Genomic DNA, 11,345 nt, shown 5'->3' with positions numbered 1-11,345 from the left:
ACTTTTGAGAGACAGAGTGTGAGCGGGGAAGGGGCAGAGAGAGAAGGAGACAGAATCTGCAGCAGGCTCCAGGCAACGCGCTGTCAGCACAGAGCCCGATGTGGGGCTCAAACCCTCGAACCCTTGAACCTTTGAGCCGTGAGACCATGACCTGAGCCGAAGTCGGACACTCAACCGACTGAGCCACCCAGGTGCCCCGTATCTCGGCCACATTTCAACCTCACACATCCACGCTTTGATTCTGGGCACAAGTCATTTATTTGCATTCATAAAAACTGGTTTGGCTCAAAAGGTTCCTCTTAAAGATGAATGATGGTACTTTAGACTCTGGGGCCGGAGGAGGAAGTGAAAAGGGGGACAGCTGGTGGCTTGTCCTCCTGTCACAGGCCCTTAGAGACCACAAGTATAGTGACCATTGTTTAAGACACCATGTATCACCGGTGGGGGCACAGGGGGGCACGACCGTAAACGGGTCCCAGGCATCACGCATTTATTCCTTCCTCAACAACCATTTGCTGAAATGCCTGTTCCAGGAATGCAGTCCCGGTCTCAGCCAAGCCGATGCAGACACAGGCTCTTATTTTTAAAAGTGCAATCCAAAGAGGGCTCTGAGGAGATCGTGCTATTGGGCTGATAGCGCTATTTTGTCCTCAGCTTCGACCAGGCCAAAAAAATGCGGGAAGGGTACACCAGGCAGAGGGAACAGCGCATACAGGTGCCTGGAAGCGAAGCAGCGTGGCTCTTATCCAGCAACCAGCTGCTAAGTTTGCTAAGGCTGGGTCACAGGAACCTCAGAGGGAGAAGGGGGGGGGGGCGGGTCAGAGGACCAGAGAGCTTGGCGGAGGCAGCGGTGGAAGATGTATCAATCTTACTGAATTTGGATTTTAGCCTGCAGGTAGTGAGGAGCCGCTGAAGGGCATGATCAGAGTTGTGATTCCCAAAGGGAGTTCCGGCATCCTTGCCGGGCATGGGTCTCAAGACCAGGCAGCGAGGTCTTCCCGTCAAGCAACAAAGGCAGTTCGGGCAGAGGCAGTGCAGGTACAGGCAGAGTCTGTGACTCTTGACGAGGCCAGACAAGTACACGGGTGGCAGGGGATGGGGGAACAACAAGGATCCCCCCCTCCTGGCCTGGGGGCCGGGTGGATGGGGGGCATCCACGTAAGCAAAGGAGATGGAGGTGGGTGAAGGCGGAGTGTGCAGACCTTCCCATCGGACAGCGGAAGCCCGGGTGGGGTTGGAGGTCAGCAAGCAGCTCGGGAAGCCGCCGGAGGGATGAGCTGGCGTGGGCTCACTGGATACGCCCCTCAGCACGCAGCATCAGGTAGTCCCTGAGGACGGGGGGCAGTGGGAGGCTGGCGACGGCCTGGCGGCAGCGGCCACCCAACTGGGCCCGCACAGCCAGCCGGGCCAGGTGCTGCAACCGCCTGGGCTGGTTCACCATGCACAGGGCCGAGGTGTAGAAGGCTTCGTGCTCCTAGGCCAGGAGTGGAACGGGATCAGATGGCCCAGTACCCTTGACTCTGACCTCTCAGGATGACCTAGAGCTGGGGGCCCTGGGGGCATTTGCAACATGCACCCCCCGCCCCAGGTGTTTGGTGCATCTTGAAAGACTCAGATTCAGAGCCCAGAGGCCCGGCAGGGGTCATGGGAGATGGGACCGTGCTGTAGGGCAGGGTCTCAGCCATGACTGCACCCACGCCCAACTCCAAAGATGCCAACACAGCCCGCTGATAAATGCCCGTGCTGGCACAAGTGACAGAGGCAGGAGAGGTGTGTGGGATTAGAGGTTGTTCTGAGGTTGTTCTCCCTCAGAACAGGAGGGGGGCCCTGGGAAGCCCACCCTGGACGGATAAGGCCTGGGGCTCATCCTTCCTCTCCATCTCCCCCAGAGCCCAGGAAGAAGCTGTGCCCCTGGGGTGGACATGCTTACCTGCCACAGCTCTGGGAGCACTGCCTCCACCCAGGTATCACAGGATGGGACATAAGGGTAGGCATTAAGCAGGACTTCCAGGGCCCGAGGGAAGTTGGCACAGTGTTTCAGCATCTAGGAATCAAAAGAGGGTCTTAGGGTCACCATGGCTCTCCCAGCCAAGGGCAGACCCAAGCCCAGCCGAAGCCGAAGCCCCACTCACACCCAAATTTGGGAGGCTAAAGTTTGAGTCTCTCCCCACTCTTTCCCATGCCTCGGTTTACCCCACCTTCAAGTGGGCTGCAACCTGTTGGCCCCAACCAGTCTCCTTGGGAGTCTCTTCTCCTTAGACACGCTCCCCTATAGCCCTCAGTGGTCCTTTCCAAGGTGGGGACAGACGACCACAGAGCCGGGCTCTCAGTCTCTCTGTCCCCCTCTTCCCGGGGGGGAATTCCAGCCGTGAGCTCCCCACCCAACCCGGGCCTCCTTGCACAGGCCCTCCCTGCACACCTCAGGGCGCACAGGCTCGGCCCCGTAGTCAAGCAGCGCTGAGAAGAGGACCTCGGGCTCCCAGTTGGGGGCGTCCTGGACGGCCTGCAGCGCACAGTCCATGGGCGTGTGGCCCGCCCCGTTGGGCACTCCAGCGCAGGCCCCGTGGCGCAGCAGCAGCTCGGCCAGGCCCCCGCAGCCATTGGCACAGGCGTTGTGCAGCGGCGTGTGGCGCTTGCGCCCGGCAGCGCGGGCATCTGCCCCGGCCGCCAGGAGCCGGCGCGCTGCCGCCTGGTGACGTCGGCAGCTGCCTGGGCCCTCGGCCCCCGCGCACGCTGCGTTCAGGGCCGTCTCGCCCTGGCTGGTGCGCAGGTGCACGTTGGCGCCGTGCTCCAGGTAGAGGGCCACGTGCTCCTCCAGGCCGCGAGCCGCCGCCACGTGCAGGGGTGTCATCTCGCTGTCCTGCGCCGCCAAGTTCACAGTCGCGCCCGCTTCCAGCAGCAGCTTGGCGCACCTGGGGGCAAGGCGCAAGGCCCAGAGGCCAATGCTGAGGGACCAAGGCCTGGCCTGCGGTCATCCCCTTCTAATCATGGGCTAATTTTTGTTTCTGAAACCTGACTCCCCAAGCGGATTGGGATCCCGCCTGCCACCCCGCCCCAGGGCCTGGTTCTGATCCCCTTGCCAGTGGTCTCCTAACATTTTGATAGCACAAAATGTTTTGAAAACCCACTACTGTGTCCGTGATGAATGTTACGCATAGAAAATTAGAGTATGAGACGGAAAGAAAAAGAAATAGAAGTCCTAATATTTTCTTCATGCCTCCAACCTGGAAGACCACCCTTCTGGACCAGTGATATCCACTCAGGCAGAGGAAGGCACCTGAAGACCCACCCGCTCTCCTTTCCCCTAGAGAAAACAACAAAACCCAGATTTTAGGGAGCACGTGTTTCATGGTCTTCCAGTCCTTGGAAAAATTATAGGCCAGAACACTGTTGAGGCAAACATACATCATTAACCACCACGGGGTAAAACAAACACGAAACAAACTCCATTAATGATGCAATTAAACTAACAGTAATTTATAATTAAAAAGCCAGAATGGGAGCCACCGGAAGCCCAGGAGCAGATCCGGCATCCCCAGCAAAACCCTGATGACCAGGTGTCAGTGTCCCTCCCCCAAATGGCCAGTATTCCAGCCCCCCCCCCCCCTCAGTTCACAGATGCAGGAGGCTCCATGCTCCGTGGCCAAGAATGGAGTAGCAGCCCAGTCATCCGTAAACTTTATTTCCTCGGTCAGTTCTAATCATGGGCTAATTTTTGTCTCTAAATACTACGCTTAAGTAACACTGAAGAGGGATGCCTGAGTGGCTCAGTATTGGTAAAGCATCCGACTTCGGCTCAGGTCATGATCTCGTGGTTGGGGCGTTGGAGCCCCACGTCGGGCTCTGTGAGCCTGCTTTGGATTCTGGGTCTCCCTCTCTCTCTGCCCCTCCCGCGCTCGCGCTCTGTCTCTCAAAAAAAAAAAAATGAATAAAGATTAAAAAAAAATTTTTAATGAAAAATAAATAAATAACACTGGGGAGCTCACTCAGGAGGGTTTCGGTAAGTTTCACTTAAAAGGATAAAGTCGGTTGGAAAGTGCACCGTGTGCTCATAAGAATTCAAGAAAGGGATGGAAACTTAGAATCACTTGGGTCCATCGCTGATCTAGATCCAGCTGGGGAGAGGTCCCCAGCATGTGGGCTGTGGAGTGTCTCCCAGAAGCCCTTGACTCCCTACCACTGCCAGCCCTGGCTGGGGACCTGATTTGGAAAAGTACGAATACTGACATGTAGGGGGGGGCCAAAACCCTATTAATCTTTTTTTTTTAAGTTTTTTTTTTTTTTTTAGTATAGTTGACACACAATGTTACATTAATTTCAAGTGTGCAACTTAGTGATTTGACAAGTTTATACATTATTCTATGTTCACAAGTGTAGCTACCGTCTGTCCTGTTACATCGCTCTAACAATGTTCCTTATGCTGTGCCTTTTATTCCCCTGCCTTATCCATTCCGTAACTGGAGACCTGTATCTCCCCCTCCCCTTCACTCATTTGGCACAACCCTCGACCCCTGGAAAAACTTGTCGATCTTAAAATTTGGGAGGAGGAGGTGTGTGTGTGGCCGGGGCTTGTACTAAGGTTGGGAAACACTGGGCTACATCTTTCTTGATGCCTGCCTTAAAACAGGTAGGAATTTGGCTACAGAGGATGCATAGAGGCTAAGAGACTGTGGTTGGGATAGGTTTTCCAAAAAAAACAACAAGGCTTCTGCCCCCAGGGCTTAGCTCACATGACGGACAAGTTACTAAAACTTGTTGAGCCTCAGTTTTCTCACCCATAGGATGACACCTGTCTCCCAGGTTGTTGTGAGGACATGTGTATGTGAGGTGTTTCCCCTTCTTCCGGCCATGTGAGCTGGACACACACACACACACACACACACACACCCCTCCCCTGGGCACCTACTGCAAGGACTCAGGGGCTGTGCAGAGGTGCAAGGGGGTCGTGCCCTCCTCGGACAACACGTTGGCCTTGGCACCGAAGGTCAGCAGCAGCTGCACACAGTCAGACTGGGCCCGGGCACAGGCCTCATGCAAGGCTGCCCGGCCTCCGACCCGGGCGTCCAGCTCAGCTCCCTGCCGGATCAGGTGGCGAGCACAGTCAGTGTAGCCTCGGGCAGCAGCGATGGTGAGGGGTGCCGTCTGCTTCGTCTTAGGCGTCAGCACCCAGAACCCTGGGGAGAGGAGGCAGTGTGGGGGGCGGGGTATGTGATATCCGCAGGGCAGGTTGTGGCATGCAATTGACCCTGGCCTTCCCTCTGCACCCTTGGCTGAGCACGAACGCTGTGCAGGGCTGTACCTACGGAGAGGGGCTCATTCAATATAAATTGGGACAGCCTTTTATTTTATTTTACTTAAATTTTTAAATTTTTATTTGAGAGAGAGAGAGAGCACACACACGAGAGTGGGGGAAGGGGGTAGAGAGAAAGAGAGACAGAGACAGAGAGAATCCCAAGCAGGCTCTATGCTCAGTGTGGAACCTGACTCGAGGCTTGATCCTAGGTGAGATCATGACCTGAGCTGAAATCAAGAGTCATTCATGCTCAACCGACTGAGCCAACCAGGTACCCCCAAGGGCTTAGGATGCAGATGCCTAATATCCAACTGTAAGTTGTTTGCATTACGGTGAAGGAGATTCCTGGGTTTGCCAAATTTGGGGTAAAGCATGCTTTATTTTTTATTAGGATTGAAATTAAGGCCGAGTTCCATTTGGGGATAGATATGCTGCAGGATGAGACCAGGATACCCTGGGTCGGGTCACATCTCTAACAGTTAAGGCCAAGCAGGAGTCTGACGCTGGCAGTGACTGTGAGAACATAAGCTCTCCGAGGATTTTGAGACCCCAGATCCATGTGTGGGATTTGAGGCAATCTCTGTCGGTCTTAAGAGCAGGGCGATCTCAGTTGAGGTATTTGGTTTACATGGACAAACCCACGGGTCAGAATAGCACCTAAGGAAACTCTCTGGCAAGTACACAAAGATGTTCATCATATTGCTATTTAAAATAATTTTCTAAAAAAGGAACCCTATCTACCCAGTCTATTTGGGGGCTGGTTATATAAATCATGGCACACTCATACAATATAATTTATGCATCTATTTAAAATATTATGTGGAGGCGCCTGGCTGGCTCAGTTAGTGAAGTGCGTGACTCTTGATCTTGGGGTTGTGAGTTTGAGCCCCACATAGGGTGTACAGATCACTTAAAAATAAAATCTTAACTTATTTTATTTAAAAAATCTTAAAGCGTTTATTCATTTTAGAGAGAGAGAGAGAGTGAGTGGGTGCATGTGCGTGCGTGCACAGGGATGGGGGGGGCAGAGAGTGGGGGAGATGGAGAATCCCAAGCAGGCTCAGCACTGTCAGCACAAAGCCAGACACAGGGCTCAAACTCACAAACCATGAGATCATGACCTGAGCAGAAATCCTTAAAAATAAAATCTTAGGCGTGCCCGGGTGGCTCAGTCGGTTAAGCGTCCAACTCCTGCTTTCGGCTCAGGTCATGATCCCACGTTTGTGAGATTGAACCCTGCGTCACCTGCTTGGGATTCTCTCCTTCCCTCTCTCTCTGCCCCTCCCCTGCTTGCGATCGTGTTTACATGACTCTCTCTCTCTCAAAATAAAAAAACTTAAAAAAAAACCCTTAAATATGTGTGTGTGTACACACACACACACACACACACACATATATATATATATGTATGTATTCAGAGAAAAAAATGCATTAGAATAACTGTTCCCATGTAATTGATATGTTAATATAACTTTAACTCTGAAAAGACATACAAACCGCTAACTACGCTTCATCTCTGCTTAGGAGGGAGCTAGAATGGGCTGTAGGAAGGAATGGTCAAGGCTGTGGTGGGGAGGGAGGCAGCGGGGCCAAGGCTGTCCTCTTCCCCACCCCCACCCCCTTACCCTCCCTCATCTTCTGCCCCACTGGGTGCTCCCTACCCTGTTCAGCTGACCAGGCCAGCTGGTTGCTCACAGTCTCCACAATCATGTTGGCAGCGTCTTCATCTTGGAACAGGGCTTGGACCTGTGGCAGGTCACCGGAGAACAGAGCATTGTGCACGGCCGGGTCTCGGCAGCAGCGGCGTGGCCTGGTGAGTCGGGCCCGGGTGCTGGGGGGGCACCTTTGGCTTCGGCACTGCTGGGCCGCAGCCCGCCGCCGGTCCTCCCACTCCAGCCACTCCCGCTGCAGGCGGAGCGCGCGCAGCGCGGAGGAGGTGAAGGGGAAGGTCTCCTCTGCCATGTGGAGGGGCCCAGGGGTCTGGGCAGTGGCAGCTGGGCACAGCCCGGTTCCCTCGGCCGACTGCCTCCCTCGCTCTGAGCAGCCACCCTGCCCCTCACTCGTGACCCAGCAAGAAGAGCAGCTGAGGCTATAAATAGGTCCTTCGCTGGTTTAGTAAACACCGCTTGCCCAGAGTCGTGATCCTGGTGCAGAGAAGGTGTTGGGCCAACGCCTGCCTCGGCTGACAGCCTCCCAATGGGGCAGTGGCCCTCAGCTGAGGCCATCCGGGACGGAACTTCATGGTCAGCATCCCCTACTTCTCTGGAGAGAGCATCTTGGGTTGGCAAGGGCCGAGGGGAGTGAAACAGTCAATCTGGGAGACGGGCAGGACAGGGAGGAAGAGCCTGAGTGCCCCCGCCTCTCAGATGTTGGCTGGAGGGCGGAGCCCAGCCCAGGAGATACGGGCAGGTGGAGACAGGATGCAGCCAGGTCTTCCAGCGTCTGCCGTGGTAGGGATAACTCTGCACACATATGCACAGGGCTTTGCAAGTAATTACATTACCTTTACGTTCATCTTCTTCTTTTTGATGTTTATTTATTTATTTTGAGAGAGAATGTACAAGCAGGGAGGGGCAGAGAGAGAGAGAGAGAGAGGGAGAGAGAGAGAATCTCAAGCAGGTGCCTCGCTGTCAGCGCAGAGCCTGATTCAGAGCTCAAACCCACGAACCATGAAGTCATGACCTGAACCGAAATTAAGAGATGGATGTTTAGCCAACTGAGCCACCCAGGCACCCCAACTTTTACACCCATCTTCACTCCAAGGGCCATACTTCCTGGCTCACGGAGGTAAAAAGCTTGGTTTTGACAATAAATTATACAATCAAGCCACTGATCACACTTGAGCACCTCTGAGGTGGGTGGTTTTATGTCGGTTTTAACGATGAGGAACTTAAGGGGAAATTAACAAGGGAAATTACTGGCTCCAAGGTCACCGCTTGGAGCGGAGCCAGGACTAGGACCCCAGGTGGCCAGACTGCATAGATGGTGCACTTTGGCTCCAGCTGCTGTGGCCACATGAGGGCGGACAGTGGTGAGAGCCTTTCCCCACCCTCCCAGCAGGCCAGCATGATCTCTAGAAACTGCCCGCAATGAATTTTGTGTCCCGCCCCCCCCCATCCCCCGGCACTTAAAAGGGCTCACCTGCCTGCCAGGCAAGGGGTCCACCTGGCAACTGGGGACTAGGACCAAAGACACCTACAAACCACAAACTCATTCACCAAGAGAAAGCAGCTGTCCTTCCAGGAGCCTCTAGGGGGAGGAACGAGGCCGTGAAATAGCACTGGCTGGTGCTGCGGGCCAAGCGGGGGGAAGGGGAGGGTACAAGGAAATGCCCCAGCCTCGGCTGTCCCAATCCCCGACCTCTCCCAGTGTGCTGGCAGGAGGCCCCTCGGCCCCTCAGGGCCAGCCGAGCCCCACAGCGCCCCGGTCCATCTGCCCCAGCGCTGCGGGCTCTCCTGGCCCCTCGGCCCGCCCGCAGCGCCTCCTCCCCTCCCTGGCACCGCAGCAGCCCCTGCTCCCTTACCTCCGACTACTTCCTCCCCCTGATCCCTCACACAAAGTCCCAGGGCTGCTTCTCGCACTGTCAGTCACCATCTCAGTGCCCTTAACTCAGACGGGCCCAGCCTCCTGCTGTTCCTTTCTCTGGCCACAATCCCTCTGCTCTGCCACCCAAGTGGAGGGATCTAAAATGGTTCATTTCCTAGCTTGACGGTGTCTGCTGGCTTCCAACAGCTGCCCTCTCCAAAGTGAAGCCCGGTTCCTCAGGCCCGAAGCATCCTCATTGAGGCTCCTCACCCTTCCCTGCCACTCCCCTGCCCCGCACTCCAGGAGGACTTCACACGGACTTTGCGAAGGACCTAGCCCAGTGTCCCGTGGACAGAAGTCGGCCATGCTGGGCCAGGGCAGGGCCAGGATTTATTCAGCTGGGTCTCTGCGGCCCAGCAAGGGCCTGGCACACAATAGGTCTGGATGTGGTGTTTAGAAGCGCTTGGCTGGCAGCAGGCTGGCCCCTTATGTGTAGTGCATTGACTGAGGGCCCTTGTTCTCTGCCAGCCCGAACACTCATCTGCCTGCCCAAGTGGGTGGCAGCAGCCTGGGCTGTTTCCGGCACTGCCCTTACCCTGCTGTTCACCCACTCTGGCCCCAGCTTCTTGGTGGTATTCCAGGGTGGGGGATCCCAGAGGAGGAATGACATCATGCGCAGCGAGGTCTTTGGAGATCCTCAGAGAAAGGCGCCTCTATAAATGCGGCTGTGATTAACCCTGTTGGAACCCATTTGGTGTTTTAATTGCCCCGCCAACGGCCTAGCTCAGCACCCACAGCTGGGTTCCCAGGGTTGGGAGCCGATGGGCCGGGTGGGGCCAAGAGGGGCCAAGATGGGGTGGGTGTCCCCGTCCTTCTGAGGCACACAGTGGTCATGACGTGTAGGGTGAAGGGCTGTGTTGACCTCCTCAGCTCCTCTGCAGCCTTCTTGTCTGTCACTCAGGCCTGAAGGTGCTCTGACTACAACCCAGTCCTCAGAGATACCGTGTGTTGTCTCCTGTCTTTAGCCTTAGCTTCCTGAGGGCAGAAAGTGGAGGCTTTTACTCCATCCCCCACACAAACCCCCAGGGAGCCCAGTTCTAGTGGCGGAAACAGTGCCAGGTGACTGGATGCCCACCCTGCCCTCTGGGAGCTGAGCCTGTAGGGTAAGGAAGGACACAAGATTCCAGGATGCCGGTCAGGACTGTGAGCGGGAGAGAGCGGGGCTCAAGGGGACTGAGTGGGGAGTGGTATTGCAGGCCAAGGGGCACGGAGCGGTTTAGGTACCGGACGACCTCACAGCACAGGTGGGCTGTGTCCCAGATCTGAGCTGCGTCAGCAGGGCTGGGGAATGGCTAGAAGAGGAAGAAGTGCAGGATCTGTTCAGGTAGGAAGGTTGCTAGCAAATTAGCCCCTTCTTGCTCCTGGGCTTGGAACACAAAAGCCTTTTAGAACAGGGCCCCACAGCAACCAGAAGCCAGCTGAACATGGCATTCTTAAAGCACTCGCTCACTTCAGCCTTGAGACAGGGATCCAGGGGATCAGCCTTTCTTCGGGAAGAAAGAGATTAGCGCCTTCCCTAGAGCGGCACCAGACCCACTGGAGGCCTCAGATGCACAGCAGCTTAGGGAAGGCTGAGGCCGACGCAGGGGAGGCTGGCAGTCAGACTAGGTAGGGTCTTTAACCCACACCCCCTCAACCATGAGCTGGGGGACAATTCCTTTCTTCCCTTCATTCCAGAGAGGAAAACAAGGTTGGCAACTTGGTATAATCACACCTTGTACACATGCCCCTTGTCCAACTTTGGTCTGAAAGGTAGCACAGCAAAGCTACAGGACAAGGAACTGTTGGACAACACAATAAAGTAGCGTTGGGTTATGACCTGACACATAAAACAAATACTCACGAGCCCACACTGATATAAATGTAGGACTGAGTAAGAAATGATGGGGCGCCTGGGTGGCTCAGTCGGTTAAGCGACCAACTTCGGCTCAGGTCATGATCTAGCAGTCCGTGAGTTCGAGCCCCGCGTCGGGCTCTGTGCTGACAGCTCAGAGCCTGGAGCCTGTTTCAGATTGTGTCTCCCTCTCTCTGACCCTCCCCTGTTCGTGCTCTGTCTCTCTCTGTCTCAAAAATAAATAAACGTTAAAAAAAAATTTTTTTTTTAAAGAAATGAGGGAGAATCCCCAATAATCTATACAGACATTCTGCCCTTAGAGAGGGTAGAACAGGACTCCTCATTCCTCAGCATGGGCAACACCTAGTGACTTTCTGCCAAAGAGGACAGTATGAAAAGAGAGAAGAAGAAAATTTACAGTGGAGAACCCTGACGAACGCCTCCTTCAGCCAGGTGGTCAAGGTCAACATCAACCCTTGATGTGTGGTCTTACTTCTGTGGTCTTCCTCCACAAGACACGTAGCCCTAGTCTCATCTTTTTTTTTTTTTTTTAATGAGACAAATTCCAATAGGGGGCCTCCTGGAATATGCTGGACCCATACTCTTCCAGGCTGTCAAAGTCGCAAAAAACAA

General features: G+C 54.9%; 1 protein-coding gene across 1 annotated transcript; it reads right to left on the bottom strand.

The window, feature by feature from the left end:
* Positions 1–239: 239 nt before the first annotated feature.
* ASB16 (ankyrin repeat and SOCS box containing 16) lies at positions 240–7,766 on the bottom strand. The gene is made up of 5 exons (XM_043584675.1): positions 6,955–7,766; positions 4,907–5,174; positions 2,420–2,912; positions 1,931–2,044; positions 240–1,474 (listed from the first exon to the last, which is right to left on the bottom strand). Exons 1-5 carry the CDS (start codon positions 7,253–7,255, stop codon positions 1,289–1,291), a joined length of 1,362 nt encoding a protein of 453 aa, XP_043440610.1. The 5' UTR covers positions 7,256–7,766; the 3' UTR covers positions 240–1,288.
* Between the last annotated feature and the right edge of the window lie 3,579 nt (positions 7,767–11,345).

This window comes from Prionailurus bengalensis, chromosome E1, assembly GCF_016509475.1.
Source record: "Prionailurus bengalensis isolate Pbe53 chromosome E1, Fcat_Pben_1.1_paternal_pri, whole genome shotgun sequence".
NCBI lineage: Eukaryota > Metazoa > Chordata > Mammalia > Carnivora > Felidae > Prionailurus > Prionailurus bengalensis.
This window is presented reverse-complemented; position numbering and strand designations above follow the sequence as displayed.

Coding starts and splice junctions, on each gene's coding strand:
- ASB16 (XM_043584675.1), bottom strand. CDS start 7,255: ATGGCAGAGGAGACCTTCCCCTTCACCTCCTCCGCGCTGCGCGCGCTC. Junction 2,045..2,419: donor CCGAGCCTGTGCGCCCTGAG/GTGTGCAGGGAG, acceptor TTTGATTCCTAG/ATGCTGAAACACTGTGCCAA. Junction 1,475..1,930: donor TGCTCCCAGAGCTGTGGCAG/GTAAGCATGTCC, acceptor CTCCTGGCCTAG/GAGCACGAAGCCTTCTACAC.